Raw genomic sequence first — 26,937 nt, 5'->3', positions numbered from 1 at the left:
AAAGGTTGCATAAAGAGACGGATCGGTTATTTTCTTTTTATTTACAAGTTTAGATGATGTACAGTTTTACATGGGTTACTTGTACAAAAATGAAGCAGTGTAAGCTATGCAGATGGAACCAAACAACTTAAAAGGAGGCCTTAAAGAAAGAAAGCACACAATTCAGATATTATGTTTATACAGAGAAGTCAGTTAAATTGAAAGCAATTTTTTTTTTTAGATTAGTCTAATGATTGGCTGAAATAAAACGTGTCCCATAATTCAGGTGAAACTTCCAGTACAATAAAGAGATACCATTCTTTCTTGCCATCAACATACCATAGTAAACTTGAGCAGAACCATCTTTCTCACAGAGTTTTTTGGTCTGGTAAATGCATCAAAACCCAATCTGGTTAGATGATTAGAACCCCTCAGCTTTTTATTTTTGCATGTACCCCCTTGGTACGTTTCACCCTCACTTCCTGTCGCGAAAAGACCAGAGAAATTCTCCCTATAGGGAGAGGGACAGGAATGTGTCTCTTGTATACATTTTCCACACATCTCCTGTTGTAATACAAAAATTTTGTGTATTCCACCCTCAAGAATCATCGGTGCAGAAAGTGAGAGTAAATATAGCCGCATAACAGAGAGCAATAAAAATCTGAGAGATTCTTGCCATTTCCCATGCTATTCAAGACCAAAGGTGGAATTTCCACTTTATATCTGAACAACTATTTTTTGTTAACCTAACCTGCCAAAAACATCCTGTAAAACAACTCAAAATAAAACTTAACATTTTCTATGCCAATCACCAGCATTGCTAACTTGATGTCCTTAAATGTTTGTATGGATACACCCTGTCTATCCATTGCTCTTCAAGTAGACTGCAGAGGACCTTCTCATAACCTACAAACAGTGAACAATTGTGGACCAGAAGGAATAAAAAGGAAAAGTTTTGCAAGTAACCCACATATGGTACATTTGATTTTAACACAAATGCTTTCAGGTGTCCAAAAGGTGGGGGGCAAGCATCAGCTGGGGGCCAAAGGAAGGTGGTGACAGTACAACAGCCATTTGCGGTCGATGTAAATGTAAAGGTTCTAGCAAGAGGAAGATCACCCAAACACTTGATATATATTTTCCGCATGGTCAGTGTTCATATACAAGGGCAAGGGTCAACAGTCACGCCAGCTTTGTTCCACTATTGCAGAAACTCTTTTCTCATATTCTCGCTTGTTTTCCTGGTACAGCTGTGCTGCCTGGCTGTTCGCTGGACTGTTTGGATTTGGTTCATCCAGTAGCGACTAGAAGTAGAAGAGAAATATCTGAAGCTGCATACTGTACATTAAAAGGACAAGACCATAAAAATCAACACAACTAGCTTTGACTGAACCTACCTGTATAGAGGTTAAAATAGAAGAAACATCATAAGTTGGACTCCAACGATTCTGAAGAATGTCCAAACATATACTGCCATCAGCATACACTAAAATACAAAAAGAAAAACAAAAGGGTTTGAGATAGATATTGTAAGGAAAAAAATGCAGTTACTAATTTTGGACAGATACATGGCCAACTTGAGTATAAAATGACAGTAATTATCCAGATCACATATACAAATAAGATGGGAGAAGCAGGCAGCTCCCATTCTACAAAAACAGATACAATTATGTATGTATGTATGTATGTATGTATGTATGTATGTATGTATGTATGTATGTATGTATGTATGTAAAAAATAAAAATCGGCTCGGGTGAGGATACCGCTGGATGCCTGGACAACGATAGACAACCAATAGGGAATGTCCACGTCATGCAGGCAGTGATGTGGACACCTGAATACAGACTCCATTGGATGCAAGAAAGAAGGCCCAGGACTGCAGTATCAAGTGACCTTAGCTTAAAGCGGGAGTTCACCCGAAAAAAATTTTTTTTAAGATTAGATTGAGGCTCATTTTGTCAAGGGGAATCGGGTATTTTTTTTTTAAATCGAAGCAGTACTTACCGTTTTAGAGAGCGATCTTCTCCGCCGCTTCCGGGTATGGTCTTCGGGACTGGGCGTTCCTATTTGATTGACAGGCTTCCGACGGTCGCATACATCGCGTCACGAGTAGCCGAATGTCTCTGCGGCTCTATACGGCGCCTGCGCACCGACGTTCAGCTACTTTCGGAAAATCGTGACGCGATGTATGCGACCGTCGGAAGCCTGTCAATCAAATAGGAACGCCCAGTCCCGCAGCCCATACCCGGAAGCGGCGGAGAAGATCGCTCTCTAAAACGGTAAGTACTGCTTCGATTTAAAAAAAAACTACCCGATTCCCCTTGACAAAATGATCAATCTAATCTTAAAAATTAAGTTTTCGGGTGAACCTCCACTTTAAGCAAGTAAAAAAGGCTAATTTTATCCAGAGATCAGCTAGGCCTCATTCACACTGGCATTCATGTCTTAATTCTTCCCAGATAACTTCTCTTGAGTTTAGAAAAGGTGAAAACGTTTATGCTTTCCTGGTCCCTTTTCCCTGTGTTTAGATGTTCCTTTAATGCAGTCACAACTGCAACGCAACTCAGTTTTGTAACAAAGCAAGGAATATCCCAAAATAAACGGGAGGGACCTCTGTGTCCCGTGATGTACTCCAAGAAAAGGACTTTACAGGCAATTATGACATTTAAAAAAAATCCAATTTTTTTTATCGTACATCGCAGGACACAAAGCAACCATAGTAATGGCTATATAGGATATCCTAAAGCAATGCACTTGAGGGGAGGGAGACTCCCTGAAACTGCCACCGGAGAAGGATTCCTTCTGCCGTCCAAAGCATACTGTGGCCAAGCAGTATCCTCTCTGTGGCTTTGATATCCATATGGTAAAAAATTCTGTGAATGTATGAACAAAAGACCATGTAATGGCCTTAAATCCTGAGCCACTGACACCTGATGGCGGATGGCCCAAGATGCCCCCACACTCCTGGTAGCGACCACTTGTAACACAAAAAATGTTAGGGGGATGTTAGGGGACCTTGCCCTTTCAAGCATAGGCTTAAATAATTAACTGGAAAATCCAAGTTGACTATTTTCATTGGATGCCCCCTGTCCATCCTGGGCTCTACTGGCAGCACAAACCAGGATTCCGGACCTGTTCTGACAAATCAATTCTGACCACCAGAACTACCTCCAGATTATGCAGTGATCCAACTCCTATATATATGCGACGATGCTAAAATCACCTTAATATGAGGCTAGACAGAAAAAGGCTCCTTGCATGAAAGCGCCGCTAACTCGAACACTCCACTTAGTGAAGTGATAGCAACCAAAGAAGCCACCTTGAGATAAAGGACTAACAGAATCTCTCGATTGGTTCAAAAAGTGGCCTCTGCAAGGACAGTCAAGATCAAATTCAAGTATCAATGACACGAATGGCCTGACAGGCGAGACCGTCTATGATACACGCTGTATGTAGTATGAATCGAGGAGTGAGAAACAGCCCCTGGAAAAAAAAAAAAAACGTATAGGGACAAACCATGACCGTTAAAAGGTACTTAGGAGAAAGAAAGAAAAATCTCCTACTTGCATATTTCTGTGGATGCCACTTCAGGCAAAAAAATACATCCCCCCCAAGTCCTGTAATTGAAGTTCCCTGAAGCTAGCTTCCAGGGGTTAGACAGTGCCGAGATACAGGACAAGACCATTAGGTCCAGCTGGACTGGGAGTGTCCAAAGAGCAATCCCCACAAAACTTGATATGTCAGTGTACCAAGCCCTCCTGGGCAAATTCGGCTAACATTAATGTCAGTGTTGCCCCCTTACGTATTCTTTGCAAAATATGTGGCAGAAGCCGAAACAGAGGGAAAGCATCAAATAAGGGAGAACTGGTCCCTAAAGGTTTTACCAGTACATCTAACCCCATTGGCAGTGGTACCCTAGTCCTGGACACAGCCTGCCCCAACTTGTTAATAGAACTTGGAATATACTAGATTCACCTGCAGAGTTCCCCCTGCCACTATTCTATACCTGGAATATACACTGATGATAGAGACAGCACTTGTGCTGTCCCAGACAGAATGTGGTTCACCTTCCTGAGCCGCATGACTCCTGGTGTCACCCTGGTGGTTGATATATATGCCCCTGTAAAGGCTCTTCCCGGATAGAACGTATAACTGGTTTGTACCATAATCCAGAGCAAGACGTACTGGCCAAAAGCTCCAAGATATTTATGGGAACTGCAGTATACACTCCTATAGAGACCAAGTCCACTGAGCTGTAGCTACCCTCAAACTCAAACCAAAAATGGAGAAGCTGTCATACTGAAAGGAAGAATTCAACCTTTCTAGATTCCAAACCATCAACCACCAATCTTTAGCTGTGCAACTCCCCAGGAACAAAGCCCTCTGGCAATCCAATGCCTGGATCAAAGTTCCAGACAGAGAATGATCATCTCCAAAACCTGGAGTGGGACTGTACATGCGGAATGTGCTTCGACCTAAATACAGCTTCCTACAGCAAAATATATTAAAAGGAAAATCTGGACCAACTGCTTTCTGAGCAAAGGTTAGTGAGGTATACGGAGATTGACACCCCCTGCATCTTTAGCAAGACCAGCACCGCAGTTAAGAGCTTTGTGAACCTCAGAAGCTGTGGCCAGCCCGAAGGATGGTCACAAAAGAAAACAGATGACTTCCCACTGCAATTACAGAAATCTTTGAGGCTGGAAACAACCCAGCACATGAAGCTGTGCGTTTTCCCCCCGATTATGGTCCCCACAATCTACCTCTTGCAGAGAGGTCAACACTGAACAGACCAAGCATATTTGAAGCAGAAGGATGCCCAGCGGATTGAGATCTAAAGATAGACCTCATGTCCCTATTCAGTTTTGAAGTTACCATTTAATTGTTTTACAACAACAAGCCCATAACTTTTGCTTCAAGACCCAACGCAAGGCAAAGACTGATCCAGCTAAGGTAGGAGCAACCACTTCAGAGATTGCGCTAAAATCTTATGGTCTAAGATACTCTCAAACAAAGCAACCTCAGGTGCCTCCTCAACTTAGGAGGGAAACCTGGGCAGTCTCCCATCCAAGTACTAAGCAGGCTTGATCCGAGATCAGGCGCCACAGTGGCTCAGATCACCCTGATGCCATTTCCAAACCACTTAACCTGAGGGTGGTGGCAACCTTCCAAGTCATTTAGCTAGTCTACAGTTACATAATAAAGTGACTGTCTTAGACAAACTAATACGCAGTTCCACAAGGATGCAGGCCTAGACAATGTTGGCCTACAGCTATACAACCCCAAAAGTATGCAGGTACCCAGGTATGCAAACATGCAGGTACACAAGTATTCATGCATCCATGTATGCAGCTCAAGGCAATAAGCACATCTCATGTAGTCCTAGGCAAAAAAGCACACATGTATACGGTTTAATGTAAATAAGCACATTTGTATACAGTTTGATGCAACCAAGCACATATGTGTGCAGTTCAAACTAAAGCATATACGTATGCAGTAAGAATGAAAAGACGCCTGCATGCGTTTAAGCAATATGCGTTTATGGAGTCATGCGTTTATGGAAGCATATATGTGCTTAAGCAAATATGCATTTAGGCAAAACACGAAGCGCATGTCCATGCACTTACGCAATACGTGCCCATAGAGACATGCATTTACGTAATAAGCAAGAATGCGTTGTTTATGCAATATTTAACACGCGTCTAAGCAATCATGTGTCTATGCACCATGTGTTTATGTAAACGTGCATCCACGCAAACACGTATATCTATGGAACATGCATACACTTATGCCCAAACGTCTATACCAACATATGCTTATAAAAACACGCCATCGCGGCCGGCCTGGGAAGGCTGCATGCTGGGCACGCCCGCTTGTCGAGCACGGGGGCCATGGGGCAGGACCCTTTGCGAACATGTGCCTATGCAGGCTTGTGTTCCATGCAAGTAAGCAAGCATGTATACTATGCTGCACCTGGGCCCATACTAGTTATAGTCAAGATTAGCCAAGTACATAGGCATCCAATGCAGTCTCTATGCTGTTTCAACAGCCTAAGGCCTCTTCCACACCTGCGCGACCCGTCCTGCGACTTGGGACCGCAAGGTTCCCGACATGTCACACCCCATGATTTCCAATGAGTACCCTTCACACCTGTGCAACCTCAAAGCAGCCCCTGCACCACTCCAGTCCAACCATGGCGCAACTTGTGATCCATAGACCTCAAGATTACCCGGGCACTGCTTCGTCGCTGCAAAATCGCAAGTTGCAGAAAAACGTGCAACTTGCAAATCGCACAAGTGTGAAAATGGAACCCAAAACCAAGCTCCTGCAGATCCAATGCATGCTATGCTGGAGACAACTCCAGCAAGTGCACATTGGCCCATGGTCTTCCAAACACGTGCTTATGCCGTATGTATGCAATATCTATGCAAAACGTGTTTACTGAAGCATGCATTTAGGCAACAAGCTTGCAAGCATGTACATGCTGCACTTGGCCCCATACTAGTTTAGCACATATGCATGCCACGCAGCCTTTTCCTGCTTCAGCATAAATGTAAGCTTGTGCAGACCAAATGCAAATTACAGTATTCTGAAGTTTGCAAGTACGCACCTGTTCAACTGCACTATGCCCCATACCATTTGAGCGCCAAACGCACAGTATTCTGGAGACCCAACACTTTAAAATGCACTGCTAGGGGTGTATCAACTTAGAGTTGTACAGTCCCGCTGAATTAAGCAGTAAGTATGTAGTATATAATCATGACTTGTCTGACCGCACATTTCTCCCATACCAAGTACTCACACGTCACTTGTATCCATGGGCTGCTCTTATGGAATCTGTCAACCACATGGCATTCTTAACATGGTCGCCCTTCCACTTCCTGCCTATATAAAAAAAAAAGGCCATACTATGTGAGCCTGTGCCCTCTAGTGGCTAGAGGAGAAAACAGCAGCCCACACGACTAAGTAGTACACAGCATGATTTAACAGCACACTGCCCCCAGTGGCCACTGAGAAAACAGTCAGATCTCTTTTAAGAGAGCCTGCAAAAATGCAGGACTTACCATTCCCGCTGCAGGACTCTGAACATAACAGGAGTCCAGTCTTCACCCATCACAGTGAGCTGTCATAAAAGTCCTTCAGGGACTGGGTCCCCCTTAATGTGGGGTCCACTCCCCTGGATCTGTATAGCATCCTGCAGGAAAGCACCTTGGTCAGAACACTGCACAGGGTTCAGCACCGTAATGCCGCATTACAGTAAAACCTCTAAGAATCTTCTCTCCTTCCAATGAGGTTCGGGTACCATCCATTTTGGCCGATAGCTTTTTCGAATTGGATCCGAATGAAGTCCACGATTCTAAATAGAACCGTCCAGACCTCAAGAGCACATGTATCACATCAGTGACCATTCCACCCTACAGACACTGGCGAAAAAAGCCAAAGTCCTTCCTGTGTAGGAGTGCCCATCCACCAGTAAGTGGCGCATAACCCATATAATCATTATGGTTGCTCTGTGTCCCATGATGTATGATAAAGAAAGAATGTATTTTAAAGGTGCCATGTTTACATCATTACAGTACTTTAACCACTTCCCGTCGGCCGTACGACTATATACGGTCGCAGGGTGGTTCTACTTCTCTGGGGCGCCATGTTTTTACGGCCGCCCCTTTGCTCGTTCCGAGCGCGCAGCGGGGAACTGCTGTGCTGGCCGTGTCCCTTGGACACAGCCAATCACAGATCGCCGTGAACGGCCAATCGGAGTGGCCGTTTGCTAGGCGATCTGTGCGGCCAATGAGAGATGATCTCATATGTAAACATACGAGATCATTTCTCATTGCCGGCTCTCACAGACAGCGGTGCTGTCAGGGAAAGAGGAGACCGATCTGTGTCTCTTGTACATAGAGACACAGATCGGTCACCCCCCCAGTCACCCCCCTTCTCCCACAGTTAGAACACTAATTAGGGTACACATTTAACCCCTTCCTCACCCCCTAGTGTTAACCCCTTCCCTGTCAGTCACATTTATACAGTAATTAGTGCATATTTATAGCACTGATTGCAGTAAAAATGTGAATGGTGCCAAAAATGTGTCAAAAGTGTCCGCGATAATGTCGCAGTCGCAATAAAAATTGCAGATCGCCGCCATTACTAGTAAAAAAAAAATAAAAAAAATAATAATTCTGTCCCTTATTTTGTAGGCGCTATAACTTTTGCGCAAACCAGTCGCTTATTGCGATTTTTTTTTTTTTTTTTTTTACTAAAAATATGTAGAATACGTATCGGCCTAGACTGAGGATAAAAAAATGATTTTTTTTTTAAAAATGGAGCTATTTATTATAGCAACAAGTAAAAATGTTTTATTTTTTTTTCCAAATTGTCGCTCTATTTTTTTTTTTTTTTAACATGCATATGTGTGTGTTTAGAATGTCCTATACACACACAGATTTAACAGTGCCACTGTTAAGGGCCCTTTCACACAGGGCGGATCAGTAATGATCTGCCTCCGTGTGTCTGTAAGCTCAGCAGGGATCGCTCCGTAAATCCCCGCTGAGCCGGCGGCTGATAGGGCGGTCCCCGCACACTGTGCAGGGACCGCCCTGTCTTTTCTCTGCTCTCCCCTATGGGGGATCGGATGAACAGAAATAGGGTTTTCTTCCATCTGCAAAATCGGATGTTTACGGAGGCGGATAATCACGGGTGTCAGCGGATGTTTATCCGCTGACACCCACAATCACATAGGGACCAATGTATGTCCCTTTTTCATCCGCAAACGGATGGATGAAAGAGCGGACATACGGACGCACGTCTGAAAGGGGCCTAAGGAGGACTTAGAGTAGAATATTTTAACAGTCTGACTATTCCGTCATTTATGTTATACAAAAAAGGTATAAAATTAAAAAAAACATAATGTCTCCTATTTTACTAAAAAATAAAAAAATGTATATAGGATTATTAAATATTAAATAGACATTGTGACATTGACCCAAACGGGCTCCATTTTCTTCCGTCAAACTTTCACGGATTATGGTTTTGGGCATTTATGGGACAGCACCACGATAAAAGGAGTGTGCAACTATAAGGCCCCATTCACACCTGAGCGTAGCAACCAAAACATTTTAGTTGACCAAATTAATACTATTTTAGTCGACCAAAACTAAAATAGCATTTTAGTCTTTTGACTAAGAAAAGTCAATTGAAATTTGACTTCAAAATGAACACTGGTCTGTGGTGCATGTTCACACCTCAGTACCATAAAATAACATACAATATTTTTCACTCCAGCAGTATATAATGAGTTTGGAAATTGTAGAGAAATGTTAACCAATGCATTAAAATTTAATTGCACTCATTCGATTTTAGACGACTAAAATTTGTTTTAGTCGGCTAAAATGTACTGGAGATTTAGTCGACTAAATACGACTAAAACTAAAAACAATTGCAGAAGACTTAAACAAAATCGAAATTTGCTGCCAAAATTAACACAGACAACCTGCCTATAAAAAAAATTAAATTACAGAACTTTTGAGCTTCAGGCGTTTTGGAGTGGAGATGTGAACCATCTCCATAGAGAATAATCGATTCCTCCCCCCCCCCCAGCGTTTTGTAGCTTCAGGCTTCAAGCTACAAAACACTCAAGATGCTAGACGCAAACCATGTGATCATGATGGAAATAAACTATGGCTAGAATACATCAAGAGCTGGTCACAGTACAACTGCACAGCTGAAAATTATCTTTACTTACCATTGGGGTGAAACATTTTAGATACAAAACGAACTGTAGGTGGTTTATTAGGATATTCTTCTGTAAATTCTATTGTGAGTTTAAATGTTCCTAAGAACGAAGAAAGAAAAAAACATTAAATACTTCTCCAATGCTTATGTGTACAAACGTCATAAAGAGTGCTTCCATGTTATATCAGAGCCAAGTCCAAGCTACAGAGCTCATAAACCCCAAATAATGAGTCTAAACCCCAAATAATGAGTCTAACAGCCAAGCAAAGTATCAACTGCAGGCACGTAGCACTTTGTAAAGCAATAAAACATTTTATGTATATACACACACACACACACACACACACACACACACACACACACACACACACAAAGAGCTGGGTGATTTTTTTCCCCCTAAAAAATATATATTTTTTTTATATAAAAAAATGACTTTTTTTTTGGACACCGCGCTGGTTCTGAGGAGCTGCGGGCATGAGTTTTTAGGCGAGGCCACGGCTTCAGCCTAGTCCGTGGCATCCGGCCGCGCCTAAAAAAAGTCATGCCCGCAGCTCCTCAAGACCGGCGCGGTGTCAGCCGGTCCTGGGGGGGGTGGGGAAGTGATTTTGTCAAAATCTAAATCAATTTGACCTACCAACTTGATTTTTTTAATCAAATCGATTTTTTGCACAGCCCCAACACACACACACGATGACCCAGGAACAAACCAGAATCAGTGGATTTCCTTTCCTGAACCATGTAGAAATATTAGCTTTGTAGGTCCTGGTTGTCAGTACAAAACTAAAAGGGTGCAACTCCTCAGGTACGATTCAAGGTTGAACCAATAGGGGACATGGATTTCCAGGTCAGGACTCCCTCACTTTGGAGAGAATGGCTCTCACTTCTTGTTTGGCTTTGCCCTACTACATCCAAACTGAAAACAAACCATTTGGGTTTAGATACATCAGAACCATCAGCGAGTGTGTACATACTTGGCTTTGTCTAAGGCAGAGAGTTAATCAATACAGCGGACGTTAAACCAGAATGGAGTGTGAATGGTTGCCATGAGTACTGCATTATACTTGGTGCACAGCTCACTGACATGTTTCCTCTGAATAAATCTGCTAAAGCCATGTCTAAAGATTTCTAATATGGCTGAGGCAACATGGCCTATAACATACCATAATTGAGAAATGAGAATACTTTAAGATAACTAGCAACATAAAAAGCAGTAAATGAAGAAACACTACTCAACATTTACTGCTACAGACCATTGCAGCCACAATCTGTGTGTTGTGGGTACAACGCACAGACTGATGCCACGTACACACGATCGGAATTTACGACAAGAAAAGTTTGATGCGAGTTTTCGGTCTGAAATTCCGACCGCGTGTAGACTCCATCGGACTTTTTCTGTAGGAATTTACGACAGCAAAAATTCTCGTTGGAAATTCCGATAGTCTGTATGCAATTCAGACACGGAAAAAAAAAAAAAAAAAAAAAAAGCATGCTCAGAATCAAGTCGACGCATGCTCGGAAGCATTGAACTTAATTTTTCTCGGCTCGTCGTAGTGTTGTACGTCGCTGTTTTGACGGTCGGAATGGTGTGGGACTGTGTATATAACACAAGTCTGAGCCAAGATTCTGCCTGGAAAAAAAAAAAAATCCACGGTTTTCTTGCTGGGATTTCCGATCGTGTGTACGCGGCATAACACTTCTGTTATGGGGCTGGAGGAAGTACACCTCTAATACAGAAGGTGTGACATAGTGAGAAGGGATCTCCAGCAAGCTTGGTGTTGCCTGCAGTGGCAGATAGCTTTGTTAAAGACATTTCATGGCCTATCCCAGATCTGGGGGATGCGGTTGTGCATGTGCAAATTGAAAAGAAAATATAATGGCACCTTAAAAGCCCCCTTGATTCAGGTACAGCATATACAACCATGTCACACCCTAAGGGCCCTTTCACACAGGAAGACTGATCGGGTCTGCCTGCCAGTTTGTCAAACAGACCAGCTTGGATCCTTCAGTCTCCTCTATGAAATGGTAGGCATCAATTGACACCTACCTACATCTCATCCTGTCCGCTAAAAACAGACCAATGGGGATCAGTCTGATGGGTCGGGTGTGAACGGACAGGTAGTCCATTTACATCTGACCGACCGACCACCCACAGAGGAAAGTGGGTCGTGTCTGCTCTGCTCTGCATAAGCAGTTTACATGGACCAGCCATCTGCCTGCTCAGTGGGGATCAGTAGACAGATTCCCCACTGAGCAGGTGGAATCCAAACCTCCCCCCCCCCCCCATGTGTAAGGGGCCCAAGGGCAGCAGCTATGGGACTACCAGCATGGGGATGCACACAACACCTGTGTATCCCCATGCCTGTAAAACACAGCCCTGCACAGGGGACAGATCAAATTGCTGTGTGCTATACAGCTCTACTGCTGGCAGCCTGTCAAATTCATGCATGAGCATTTGTTTTTATCCTGCCTTTCATATTTACTGTAATGCTTATAGCAGCAAAAATAAACAGGTTAGGTAGGTTTACATTAACTACAGCTCCTTCACTCATCTGCCACTCTATTCAGTGTCAGGAGCAAAAGGAAACACTACAAATATCCAGGTATACAAAGCACTCGGCCATGTGACCGTGCTGGTTTAATCAGTACTGTCACAGGGTGGTTCATGGTTTTGTGCAAGATACAACCCAAGGTTTTGGAGCCTACAAATGATTTATTTCCACTCTACCAACTAAATAAACCAGCAGAGAACATGGACAAAGCACAGATTCACATTACACTAACACTACAACAACTCAATGTGCATTTACTGAGAAGAACGGACACTTTTCCTTTGAGGAAATATAACGGCAGTTCTTAGAAAAGAAAAAAAAAAAAAAAACACATTTCAGATTCGACCTTAATCTGACAGACACGGGATAAAGCGACAAGCATTCTTGGGGAATTCTAGAACTCTTAAAAAGCACTTTACAAGGTATATTATCCACAACAGCTATAAACTAGGAGGAAGAAACTAAGCTATGGTTAGAAGTCAATATGCAGACCTCCCAAGTGAGGAATACAAATCGAAGGTTACTATAGCAATACAAAAAGGAAGCAATGCCTCACTGGAGAGAACAAAAACCAATCAGGAAAGTGGAAACCTATTGATTTCAGTGCTTACCATAAATCAAGTGTTGGTTGAAATTATGAACTGGCAATAAATAGCCATGGCACATCCTAAGAAAATCAGAAAGCCCAAGATGCAGAAAAATGCTATTTATGCCTCTTTAAAAATGAGGTAAACCTTGACAATTACACAAACCACTTAGCTCTGTCTAAGAGACTGTTGTCATATGAACCACACCTTGTGAAACAAAGGCTTTGTGCAATGCCCTTAAATCATACAACACAAGTCCAGGTTGGTTTAAATGGCAATTATCTAATCAAGCATCCCAGAGGATACAGAAAAATGGCAACTGATCGCACATAGGACACCGACTCATTGGGACCAAAGCTAAAACCAGGCAATGCAAGAGGCCAATGCTTAACCACTTCATTACTGGGCACTTATACACCTTCCTGCCCAGACCAATTTTCAACACTGTTGCACTTTGAATGACAATTGCGCGGTCATGCAACACTGTACCCAAACAAAATTATCGTTTTGTTTCCACAAAAAGAGCTTTATTTTGGTGGTATTTTTATCACCTCTGGGATTTTTATTTAATGGGCACAGATAAGGCGGCACTGATGTACTGTAGGATGCCAATCAGTGCCAAACAATGATGCCCTGGTGGTGGGCATCCCTGGCAGTCCAGTGTGGGCATCCTCGGGGGCGGGGGGAGAGAGGATAATGGATCAGCACAAAACCCCCCACCCCCCCCTGTCATTGGAGCAGCCGATTGGCTCTCCTCTATTCGCGTCTGACAGAAGTGAGGAAAAGCCGATCACCGGCTCTTACCGTTTACATCATGATCAGCTGTGATTGGACACGGCTGATCACGTGTTAAAGAGTCTCCATCAGAGACTCTTTACCTAGATCGGGGGGCGGGCAGTGGCTCAATATCCTGAAGATGTCATATGACGTCCGGTCATGATATTGAAACCACTTTGCATAAAGTGGACAGGCAAGTGGTCAAAGTGATAAAAAAAAAAAAAACACAACACAACACACACACTTTAGTAAGTTTAAAACAAACATGTTATACTTACCTCCTCTGTGCAGTGAATTTGCAAAAAGCAGCCCAGACCCTCCTCTTCTTGGGTCCCTTTTCGGTACTCCTGGCTCCCCCCCTCCAGTTGAGTGCCTTTACAGCAAGCAGCTTGATATAGGGGCACATGAGCCGAGCCACAGCTCCCAATCCCCATTCAGACCCCCTTTCTCTCATTGGCTGACCGACTGCCAGCCAACGGCGCCACTCTCAGCCAATGAGGGGAGCCCCGGGCAGCAGAGACACTCCCAACATCACTGAATCTAGATGGGGCTCAGGTAAGTATTAAGGGGGCTGTCCACACATTGAAGTTTGGCTGGTTCCTGTTGAACTGGCCAAATTTCAATCCATGAATGGCTGGCTTCACCTAGAGCCAATGTTTGCTAAAGCAACCCACAGAAACTGATTGGACCAGTTCATGCATAGTACAGCACCCTGACATTAATGTAATCTACATCCACCAATAGATATCTAAGCACAATCAGTCAGAGGCCATATGGTAAATTGTTGCCACTCCAATTGTAGTGGCTGCAGTGGTACTTCAGATCCTTTATGCCACGTACACACGATAATTTTTCGGCTTGTAAAAAACGACATTTTTCAGCCTGTATATAAAAAAAATTGAAGTTTTTTCCAACTTCATCATTAAAACGACGTTGCCCACACGATCGTTAAAAAAAAAATAAAAAAAAATAAAAATGCTCGAGCAAAGCGCGGTGACGTACAACACGTACGACGGCACTATAAAGGGGAAGTTCCATTCAGATGGCGCCACCCTTTGGGCGGCTTTAGCTGATTTTGTGTTCGTAAAAGACAATTCGCGCTTTTCTGTCTGTTACAGCATGATTATTTGTGCTTACTCCATTACGAACAGTAGTTTTACCAGAAGGTGCGCTCCCATCTCATAATTTGCTTCTGAGCATGCGCGGGGTTTTCACGTCGTTTAAGCCCACACAATCATTTTTTACAACCCGAAAAAAACAACATTGTTTAAAACGTTGTTAAAAAATGCAGCATGTTCAAAAAAAAAAAAAAAAATAATAATTTCGCCTTTCAGAACCCAAAAAAATTATGTGAAGCCCACACACGATCGTTTTAAATGACATTTTTAAAAAATGTAGTTTTTTACATGCCGAAAAATGATCGTGTGTGCGCAGCATTACTCTCCAAAAGAGAAAGATCAGGATCCAAGTGGAAGACAAATATCTTCAACCTCCTGCGACACATCACTCTCTACCACCTCAAACTATGGTATGATGCAGAAGTGTCAGACTGCAGCTCTTTGCTTGCCTTTATCTGGACCATGGGAGCACAAAAATCACCCCCCAAAAAAATGTGAGGCCTCTACATATATGCATGCACAAACGTAAAACGCATGCAACAGGGGCGCCCACATGTAAAAAAATTTAATTGCTATAGACATGAGCAATAATTCTAGCTCCAGACCTCCTTTAAAATGAAAACGGATGACCTTTGAAGCATCGAGTATATATAAAATAAAAGTTATAGGTTAGTTTGTTGCCATTTGACGAGTGCACGCAAATTTAAGGTTTGTTGGGTATCTATTTACCTGGTGCAATCTCAGGTTTTTTTATTTTACTAAAATGTATTGCGTAACCTTTGCAGTAATATGTTGTGACAAAAAAAAAAAAAAAAAGACAGCTCTGGCAGTGATAAGGTTAATCCCACCAGTGTTTACTGCAGGGTCATGGTTATTCAATAGGCAACCACATGACACCAGAGAACCATGCTCATGTAAACCTCACATCAAAACACATTCTATACAGTAAAGCCCTCGTGATTACTCACCATCTTCAAATGGCGTTCCCTCTGGCCTATGGGGAAAATAAAAATATAAATTAGCTCACAATACTTTTCTAGAACAATTCTCTTAAATACAGGTAATGCAGCTAGGAAACCACCAGGTTTGAGCCATTAGCCCTCAGGAATATTAGTAGAAATAGGATCGAGTCACTCCCCAGGTCTTTTTTTCTAGACTTATTTACATTACATTTGTTAAAATGTCTGTCCTAGAAGTTAATTGGTACTATAAGAGAACTGCCTTACATTTCACATACAAAGGCTAGCAACTGAAAAAGAGGGTGAGGAAATGTAGCCAACAGGAAAATGTGCAAACATATTCGCCATTAGACCCCTTTCAAACTGAGGGCATTTTGCAGGCAGGAAAAGTCCTGCCAGCAGCTTCTTTGGAGCGCATTAGCAGCGGTGAACTCATCGCTGCCAATGGGCAGCGCTGGCAATACGCCGCTGTAGCGGTGCATTGCGGTCGGCATTAACCCTTTCTCGGCTGCTAGCGAGGTTAAAAATCGCCCGATTAGCGCCGCAAATCCGACAGTAAAATAGCAGTGAAAGGGGTCTTAGATTTATTAATGAATAAAATTGAAAACTGAAATGGCTAGCTGTATGGAAACTGGAACGATTATACAGATTGGGAAGTGACAGGGATGTCAGAACTGATCTGCATATCTGCTCTATGCCTCAGACCATATTAAAGCTACAGGACTTGTATGCCAGCCAGGTAACTAGCATTTCCAGAAGCAGAAGTCAACAATGGCAGCCGTCATATTCTCCAAGTACAGGAGAGAAGCTCAGAGGGTAGGGCAATAAGCAGTATGTGCAGGAGAGCCATGTGAAGAGTATTGCTTCTCATCTGAATGGCGCTCGCTTGCTTCAAAGTCCATACACAAGTTGAGGGCAGTACATATTAGTACAGCGCTCGCGGTGTAACCATACCACCACTTTATTGATGAAGCCCATCCGATTACATGTTCAATTCAGGGTACTTCCTGATGTTGCTTTTTATCTGCTAGCAGCCTGCAGTAAGTGTTCACATCTCCTGCATTACATTGTAATGACCGGAAATTATCCAAAAATGACCAGTAAAAAGTCTAGGAGGTAAGGAGGGAATACTGTACCAGCAGAGACAGGGCTCAACAGAATTTCAGCCAGGAAGCGATCAGATGTATTCCTGAGGTAATTACTATATTACTAAAGGCAAAACTTTTTGGACAGTTTTTATTGCTTTGAGCCCCCTTTAGGGAAGATTCCTCCTCTCTATTCATCTCATTTACCATGTCATTGAAAGTGAAAGAAAACCCCACATTTTGGGTTGTCAATGAAAAAGTAAGAGGGGAAATCTTCCAATGGGGACACTAGTTCTGGTGACCTGGGGGACCCCCAAGAGATTTCCTTACTTTGCAGGGATTTCCTCTCACTTCCTGTTTTGGCTATGGGACAGGAAACAAAGATGGCAAAAATAAATAAATAAAAAAATTATATTGGTCAGGATATTTATCCTGGCCATTGAAACATTTACCTGTGTTTTGGGACATCCGACATTTTATGCTTAAAAGTTCTTCTCCTGAATGCAACTTTGGTGGAAGGCTTTTTTGCCCTTAAAATTCCTGTATATTTCTATAGTGTGCATTGACACATAGGCCAACATTGAGGGGCAGAGAAAAGCAGCATTTTGAGCGCAAGTGTGCACAAGGCCATCATTTGATTTATTTTCACAGTGGGTGGCTTGACGAATATAGCAGGGTGTATATTAATTAGTTCCAAAACAAGACTGAAATAAATAAGCTTAAAAAACACAAATAAATCACCAGGGCCAGATGGCTTACACCCAAGAGTCCTCACAGAACTCAGTTATAGCCAGACCATTATTCCTGATCTTTGCGGACAGCATACTGACAGGAATTGCACCAGCTGATTGGAGAAAAGCGTATGAGGTACCAATATTTAGTAGAGACAGAATTCCTGCAAACTACAGGCCAGTCAGCCCAACATCAATAGTAGGTAAATTATTGGAGGGCATGATAAGGGACTATATCCATAAATTTACTGGAGGAAAAGTATCAGCAGTAATCAGCATGGGTTTACGAAGGGTCGTTCCTGCCAGACCAATCCGCCAACATTCTACGAGGAAGTGGACGGCCATCTAGATAGGGGGAGGCCTGTGGATGTGGATGTATCTGGATGTTGCAAAAGTATTCAATACAGTTCCCCATAAACTCTTAATCTACAAGCCGAGGTCTGCAGGCATGGACCATAAGGTTTGTTCTCGCATAGAAAACTGGTTACAAGGGTGTGTGTCCAAAAGGGTGGTGAAAAAATAACATGTACTCAATCTGGTCTGAAATGGTAAGTGGAGTACCTCAAGGCTCCGTCTTGGGACCAATTCTGTTTAATTTACTCATAAATGATATAGAGGATGGGATAAATGGCTCAATCTCAGTTTTTGTGGATGACACAAAAATAAGTAGGAATCAACTTCACATCAGGATTTAGAACATTTTAAAGACAGACCTGAACAAAATAAGGGGATGTAAAGTAATGCACTTGGGGGCAAAAAAAAAAAAAAAAATGCAAACTACTCACTAGTGGGAGAACCTCTGGGGGGGAAAAAAAATAAAAATAATCAAGAATGGTGAAAGATCTGGTGGTCAAAGGGGCTGTATATGACAGCTCGCTATTGAGTTGAAAGCCGTTATGTTCCCCGCGCTTTGAACAACTAGGCGGCGGCTCTCCTCTCTTACCCAGCACAGGTAGGCTGCACTGGGGAAACGTGGCTGGACTGGGGACACGTATAAAGTTTCGTTAATATTTTTTTATAACTTAATTCTGCATAAAACATGCAAGTGTCATTTCATGAGATAATTTATGAGGGCGTGTCTAGGGGCGGGACATGGTAGGGGTTGGGCAGGGCAACGGGTGGCGAGTAACCCTTGAGGCCTGGCTAGTAGCTCAGGACTTGACACTTTGAGCCCTGGGATGGACCATTGTTTTTATTCAACCTTACCCACTATGTAACCATGTAGTTTTAGGTGATGTAAACATTACAATTATGAAGTAATTTAACTTTATAATACTAAGCAATATGTCACCAATAGTGGGTAACAAAAGGTGACTGCACCTTCTTTATTTTCTTCCAAAATCATCTCCTGCACACCTTTGGATCAGTAAAACCTGGGTACACCCCATATGCAAATAATGATCCAAAACATAAAAAGGTACCCTATGGTATTTGCTATTAGGAACATATCACCTTGGAGTTCCAGGGCTTAGTCTGATGCCAAAGACAGCTTTCAACATCCTGAAATTCTGATATATGCAAATAAAGCCTGAAAGCATGGCAAAAAGTAGACAAAACATGCAAATGCTGCTCAGTTCTGTATCATTACCCACCATAGCTCTACATTTGCATGTATGCCTGTCACATGCTAGCTCATTTAAATCATCCATTGAACACCTGTATCAGTGAATAGGAGAACAAAATATGCTCAATAACTAGATGTCTAACCAACTGAATGGTGATGTAAAACATAATTGATGTTTTTTAAATTAAAGTTTTCTGACTCATAGCCGTGCTGAGTAAAAAATATAATATCCTAAAAACCTCCAAATGTGCAAGCAACCTTTCTGGGCAGCTGCACCATGGCTCACAAGGCCAGAGGTTTTGTACTCTTCTTGAAAATGGAAAACCCCCTGTGAACAAGGTCCTGAAAAATATATTACATGTGATAAAATAAAGAAAGGCCAAACTGGGAAAAACCCAGCAGATATCTTTTTAAGGCTTCAAGTACACGGGACGTTGTTTAACCTCATCTGAACAATTTAACTTGACAGCTAGAAACCGACGTCTAAAAACATCCATTTAGCCATGTTTACATACACCCCTGCCTCCTGGCCTGGACAAAAAATGTCCCGAATTGGACAGGTGACCTGTCTAGCAAAGTACCAGGGTCAGGAGGCGGGGCTGTAGGGGAACACACAGCAATGCAAATGAAAGCCATTACAGCGATGTTCCCCACTCTCTCTTTCCCTTCCGCGATTGCTGGGAGAACGGCTTCCATTCAATCCTGCCTCCGGTGCTCAGTTGTTGTCCACATTCGTCTTAAAGGATAGGTTCACCTATTTAATATGTTGCACCCTAATATATGGGTGTAACATGTTACATGTGCTCCAGTACCTGCACTCCCCCCATTGTGACAGCAGATTTGGGGGGGGTACCCGCTGTCATCAATCTAAACTTAGAGCAAATGTGTGGGGCTCCTCCCACACAGCGGCAGCATTTATTCACACAGATTTGTGAATAAACTAACTACAAGTTTCATCTTCCATCACGGCAGACAGCTTGTAGTTCTCAATGAACTGCAAGGGCAGGAAGAAGAAAGGGCTATATACTTACCTATTTTCAATCCACTCTGGTGCAATCACGCAACTCATCTCCCCTGTGTCAGCCAGTGGCATTTGCAAGGGAGAGGAAGGCGTGCCGACAATGGCTGGGTCATGGAAGCCTATGGGTGACAGGCATTCCCAGCCATTGACCAGTGCTCTCTCCTCCCCCGTGCAGCCGCCATCGGCTGACACAAAGATCACATGACCAGAGCAGCCTGAAAATAGATAAGTATATACATAGGTGTTAGGAGGGGGAAGGGACATTGTTTTTTTTTTTAAAGACCAGTTAGGTTGAGGGTGGAAACCTACTTAAATTGACACCATCAATGACAAACATGTAAAAAAATGCACTGCCATTTTAAAAATAGACAGCCTTGTCAGATGGCTTTATTTTGCTTGTTTTCAGTGCCAGTCCACCAGAAAAAAGCCACAGGGGGGGGGGGCTTCACCCCTCCATCTGAGATCTTCTGGAAGGCGCTGGTGACGTAGCCTTCCCAGGAAGCAGCTGCAAGACCTTCGCTACATCACCAGTACTTCTAGAAACCAATAAGTGGGATAAATTGATTAAAAGAAAAAAAAAATTTATATATGACTTGCACATGTTTCTAGATCAGAGATGCAAGCACCTGGGCGTTCTAGGTTTGGGGAGAAAGGGATCAAATTAAGGGATACTATACTTAAAGAATTGGGGCCAACTGACCCTCAATCTTACATACATACCCACAAGCAAGCTCAGATTTGGGAGCAACATCCTCCACCGGTAGACAAACTGTTATGGGACTGCCTGGAGGAGGACACTGATCACTGTTCATAAGATCCATTTCCTCTCTGCTGACAGAACGGAGATCTGTCCATTTACATGGACAGATTTCCGTTCTGTCTCTCAGAAGTGATCGCAGGGGACCCGGCAGACATTGCAGGCGTGCGCATCGGCCGGCGCGCCTGTGCCCCCTACAGCAATTCGCCCAGGGGGAGCCAACCTACCACAGCATAACTGTGTCCTGTAAACGATCACCTTGTAAAATTGTAAAACGATCACCTTGTAAAACAACCCATTCCGTTTAAAATAGAAATGAAAGACAAAATATTTTTGTATAGATAGAAAAATACATTAGAAAACAACCCCCCCCCCCCTTTTTTTTTATAAATGACCACATTCCCTCTGTTCTCAGCTGCATAAGAGTTGGGAAAGGGTGGGAAGCAGCAGCAGACTGAGCTTCCCAGTGAATGGCTGTGCAGCAGGGGTGTGTCAGGACAGGTCTGATTATTGGAGAAGAGCACACCGAGTTCCCAGCATAAACTAGGGAACAGACCACGATGTGTTCTCAGTGTGGTCAGGTTTTTAATAGGAAAGCAGCAGAGGGACTGACAAGAACACCAGGGATGTCACATAAAGTACAAAGAACAGGATACTATCGCATACAAGTACAGTGCCTTGCAAATTTTATTCACCCCCTTGGCATTTTTCGTGTTTTGTTGCCTCACAACCTGAAATTAACATGGATTGTTTGAGGATTTGCATCTTTTAATTTACAGAACATGCCCACAACTTTGATTTTTCTTTTTTAATTGGGACGCAACTAACAAATAGGACAAAATAACAGAAAGTCCATGCGCATAACTATTCACCCCCTTAAAGTCAATTCTTTGTAGAGCCACCTTTTGCGGCCATCACAGCTCAAAGTCGCTTTGGATAAGTCTCTATGAGCGTGCCACATCTTACCACTGGGATTTTTGCCCATTCCTCCTCGCAAAACTGCTCCTTCAAGTTGGATGGTTTGCGCTTATGAACAGCAATCTTTAGGTCTGACCACAGATTTTCTATTGGATTGAGGTTTGGGCTTTGACTAGGACATTCCAACACATTTACATGTTTCCCCCTAAACCACTCAAGTGTTGCTTTAGCAATGTGTTTGGGGTCATTGTCCTGCTGGAAGGTGAACCCCCGTCCTAGCCTCAAATCACACAGAGAGTGATACAGGTTTTGCTCAAGAATATCCCTTTAGCACTATCCATCTTTCCCTCAACTCTGACCAGTTTCTCAGTCCCGACTGCTGAAAAACATCCCCACAGCATGACGCTGCCACCACCATGTTTCACTGTGGGGGATGGTGTTCTTTGGGTGAGGTGTTGGGTTTGCGCCAGACATAGCGTTTTCTTTGATGGCCAAAAAGTTTACATTTTTGTCTCATCAGACCAGAGCACCTTCCTCCATACATTTTGGGAGTCTGCCACGTGCCTTTTCACAAACTGAAACGTGCCATTTTGTTTTTGCTGAAAGTAATGGCTTTTTTCTGGCCGCTCTGCCATAAAGTCCAACTCTAGGGAGCGTACGGCTTATTGTCTTATGTACAGATACTCCAGTCTCTGCTGTGGAACTCTGCAGCTGCTCCAGGGTTACCTTAGGTCTCTGTGCTGCCTCTGATTAATGCCCTCCTTGCCCGGTCCATGAATTTTGGTGTGCGGCCATCTCTTGGCAGGTTTGCCGTTGTGCTTTCCATTTACCAACCCACCTACCCCCGACTTGTACTTCTCAACAACATTGTCCCTCACTTGTTTGGAGAGGTCCTTGGTCTTCATGGCAGTGTTTGGTTAGTGGTGCCTCTTGCTTAGGTGTTGCAGCCTCTGGGGCCTTTCAAAAAGGTGTGTATATGTAATGACAGATCATGTGACACATTGTACACAGGTGGACATCATTTCACTAATTATGTGACTTCTGAGGGTAATTGGTTGCACTAGAGCTTTTTATGGGCTTCATAACAAAGGGGGTGAAATACATATGCACATGCCAATTATCAGTTTTTTTATTCCTGAAAAACTGTTTTATGTATATATTTTTCTAATTTTACTTCACCAACTTAGACTATTGTGTTCTGATATAAAAAAGGCTGTAATGTAACAAAATAGGTAAAAAGCCATTTGGGCTCTTGTGTCTAATATACAAAAAAATAAAAATGGACAAAGGCAAAATAAAAATTTACCGTAAGTGTGCAAATCACACATAGCTGCATTACAGTTCATACATTGTCCCCAATATAATTGGGGGTCCTCAAAGTGTGCCTAGTAACCTCCGACATGGCTCAGTGATGGCTCTTACCTGAAGATAAACGGGGGTGGCGATGTCCCATATCTTTACTTTGTATCCTCACCTGAATAAGATGGGGGTCCCTTATGTGTACCTGGTTATCCCTGACACTGCTCTCTTATATGAATAGGATGTAGAGGGGGTGCCCCACATTTGTACCTGATGACCCTGGACATAGCCTTGTGACAGCTCTCTTACCCAAATATTATCAGGTGGAGGGGAAACCCACACTTGTACCTCATGAACTTGGATCCAGATATGGATCCAGCAATGGCCATCTTACCCAAGTATGATAATGGAGGTCCCAGATTTGTACCCGATGACCCCCGACATGATCATCCTAAAGTGGAAGTCCATGCGAAAATCTAAAATCCCTGCATTTATAGACACCAGGGATCCAACACTAACCTCTCCATCTCTGTAAAGAAAAACGAGTATACATACCTTTTTGGAAGCCACCCTCGGCGACCAGATCCCACGCTGAGCTGTCAGACGTGGCTTCTCTGTGTAGGCGGGTGCAGAGGAGACGGAGGACAATGGAAGCCCATTAGAACTATGGGTGACGTCACTTCCCATCCATTTCACAGCCGTTGACGTCCGTGTCCTCTGCAGAGCTTTCCCGCGCTTAGGATCGGGTTGGAGCAGGTCAGATCAGCTTCCAAAAAGGTATGTACACTGAACTTTTCTTTACAGGGAAGGATAGAGAGGTTAGTGTTCGATCCCTGGTGTCTATAGATGCAGGGATTACCCAAATAAAATGGGAAGGAGGGAGGTTTCACATTAACTGGTGAACCCGGATCAAGACATGGCCCTCCGAGTCTGACACAGGATTCCATATTGTACCCGAGGACCCCTGACTAAGACATTGCCCTCCGAGTCTGACACAGGATTCCATATTGTACCCGAGGACCCCTGACTAAGACATGGCTTTATCTGGTGACCTCTTATGACATGGCTCCCTTACCCAAATATGATGTAGAAAGGAGGTCCCCCATTTGTACCTGACGACAATGAAGGGCAGAGGGGTCCATACTTGTTCCTACCTAAACAGGATAATGGGGTGGAGTCCCATATCTTTACCTGGTGACCTCTTACCCCAACACGGCCCTCTCGCTCTTACCTGAATAAGATGGGGGTCCCCTATTTCTACCTGATGACCCCTGACATGGCCGCCTTACCTGAATATGATGGGGGGGGGGGGGGGGGGGGGAGGGTCCTGTAACCTGCTGACCTCTTACCCTGACAAACCTAGTCATGGCTCTCTTACCCGAATAAGATGGAGTCTGATGGGGGCCCCATATTGTACCAGAGGACCCCTGACCAAGGCATGGCCCAGTGATGGCTCCCTTACCAGAGTTTGATGGGGGAGGGGGTCTCATATTGTACCCAAGTACCCCTGACCAGGACATGGCTCAATGGCTTTATCTGGGGACCTATCATGACATGGCTCTCTTACCCGAATATGTTGTAGAGAGGTGGTCTCCTTTTTGTACCTGATGACTACGAAGGACAGAGAGGTTCATATTTGTACCCGATAACCCCTGGTATGGCATGGTGATGGCTAATATTACCCGAATAGGATAATGGTGTGGAGTTCCATATCTTTACCTGGCGACATCTTACCCTAACATGGCCCTCTCTCATCTGAATAGGGTGGTCCCCTATTTGTACCCGATGACCCCTGACATGGCCCTCTTACATGAATATGATGATATGGGATAAGGGGGGCAGCGTTTTTGGAACCCAGTGATGGCTCTCTTACCCAAATAAGATGGGAAAGAGGGATGTTTCAAAACTGGTGACCCTGGGCTGAGACAAGGCCCAATGATGGCTCCCTTACCCGAGTCTGATGGTGGGGGGTGTTTCCATATTGTACCCGAGGACCCCTGACCAGGACATGGCACAGCGACGGCTTTATCTAGTGACCTCTTACCATGACATGGCTCTCTTACCAGAATATGATGTAGAAGAAGGCCAGTGAGGACCCTCATACCTGAAGATTATTGGGGGGGGGGGGGTCCCATATCTTTAAATGGTGGCCTTTTACTGAAAACTGATGGGGTCCCCTATTTGTACCTGATGACCCCCAACAAGGCCCAGTGAGGAGCCTCATACCTGAAGATAATGGGGGGGGGGGGGGGGTGGTCTCCCATATCTATACCTGGTGGCCTCTTACTGAAAACTGATGGGGTCCCCTATTTTTACCTGATGCCCCCTGACAAGGCCCAGTGAGGACCCTCATAATGGGGGGGGGGGGGCAGAATATCTTTAACTAGTGACCTCTTACCTTGGCATGACACTTCCTGGAACGTGATGGGGGGTCCCCTATTTGTACCTGATGACCCCTTACAAGGCCCACAGAGGACCCTCATAATATGGGGGGGGGGGGGGGCGCGCATATCTTTAGCTAGTGGCCTCTTACCCTGGCATGACTCTTCCTGAAACGTGATGGGGGGGTCCCTGGACTGATGACCCCTTACAAGGCCCACGAGGACCCTCATATGATAATGGGGGGGGGGGGGGGCATCTCTTACCCTGGCATGACTCTTCCTGGAACGTGATGGGGGGTCCCCTATTTGTACCCGATGACCCCTTACAAGGCCCACCGAGGACCCTCATATGATAATGGGGGGCACATATCTTTACCTAGTGGCCTCTTACCCTGGCATGACTCTTCCTGAAACGTGATGGGGGGTCCCTGGACTGATGACCCCTTACAAGGCCCACGAGGACCCTCATATGATAATGGGGGTGGGGCAGCATATCTTTAACTGGTGACCTCTTACCCTGGCATGGCTCACTTCCTGGAACGTGATGGGGGGGGGGTCACCTATTTGTACCTGATGACCCCCCAACAAGGCCCACGAGGACCCTCAGACGTGAATAAGATAATGGGGGAGGGGTGTCCCATATCTTTACCTGGTGGGCTCTTATCGGAACCTGATCTGATCCCCTATTTGTACCTGATGACATGCCCAGTGACGTCACTCTTACCCGAAGATGACGGCATTCCACACCATGATGTTGTTCTCGGATGGGGCTCCGCTGACTCCGGCGGGGGGATCCTCCTGTAGCCTGTGATAAGAACACACATCACACGGTCAGTCCCTCGTACATAAGCCGCCCCCCATCCCCGGGACTCGGTATCTTACCTCTTAAAGTCCCTCATGAGGCGCCGTCTGGCCGGGGTTGACATTTGTTACCGGAAGCCGGACTGTAGAGACAAAGGAGGGAGAAGGAGGAGGCCGCGGTCGAATATCTAGAATGTTCCACACAGGATGTCACGGCGGTCACCCCGGGAAACACTAAAAAAACAGAACGAACCCGGCGGCGGCGGAACACCAACAAGCAGCCCTCTTCCGGGAGCTCCGACCCTGGCGGAGGGATATGTGATCACAGCGAAAGAAAAACAAGTCCTGCCACTGAGGCTGGGTAACCTCACCTCTTCTCCGGAGGGGGGAGGGCGGCCCGCGTTTCCAGCTATAATCTCCCCGTCTTTATACACGGGGCAGAGAATTCGGCTTTATGTGTGCTGGGAATGTATGTAATATCACACAGTAATAAAGGATTAACATATACGCAGTTCAGTGCAGCTCATGGTTTGCGACGAACCCCCCTACGGCTGGATTGGTATAGTCTCTCCAGTGTCGTCGGCTAAACAGCTGCTCCACCGAGGTGACGTCAATGTTTCCACCCCTCGCCGGTGATTGGCAGCCCTCTGGAGCCCCGGTGTCCTGGGACAGTTTGTA

General features: G+C 44.3%; 1 protein-coding gene across 1 annotated transcript; it reads right to left on the bottom strand.

Annotated features, from left to right (window-relative positions):
- Nucleotides 1-22: 22 nt before the first annotated feature.
- UBE2A (ubiquitin conjugating enzyme E2 A) lies at nt 23-26,891 on the bottom strand. Its single transcript, XM_040323842.1, has 6 exons — nt 26,341-26,891; nt 26,183-26,263; nt 15,712-15,737; nt 9,723-9,812; nt 1,377-1,465; nt 23-1,283 (listed from the first exon to the last, which is right to left on the bottom strand). Exons 1-6 carry the CDS (start codon nt 26,382-26,384, stop codon nt 1,155-1,157), a joined length of 459 nt encoding a protein of 152 aa, XP_040179776.1. The 5' UTR covers nt 26,385-26,891; the 3' UTR covers nt 23-1,154.
- Between the last annotated feature and the right edge of the window lie 46 nt (nt 26,892-26,937).

This window comes from Rana temporaria, chromosome 9 (assembly GCF_905171775.1).
Source record: "Rana temporaria chromosome 9, aRanTem1.1, whole genome shotgun sequence".
Classification (NCBI taxonomy): Eukaryota; Metazoa; Chordata; class Amphibia; order Anura; family Ranidae; genus Rana; species Rana temporaria.
Note: the sequence above shows the minus strand (reverse complement) of the source record. Positions and strands in the feature narration are given on the sequence as shown.

Coding starts and splice junctions, on each gene's coding strand:
- UBE2A (XM_040323842.1), bottom strand. CDS start 26,384: ATGTCAACCCCGGCCAGACGGCGCCTCATGAGGGACTTTAAGAG. Junction 9,813..15,711: donor GGGAACGCCATTTGAAGATG/GTGAGTAATCAC, acceptor CTTCGTTCTTAG/GAACATTTAAACTCACAATA. Junction 1,284..1,376: donor CTATTTTAACCTCTATACAG/GTAGGTTCAGTC, acceptor TTCTACTTCTAG/TCGCTACTGGATGAACCAAA.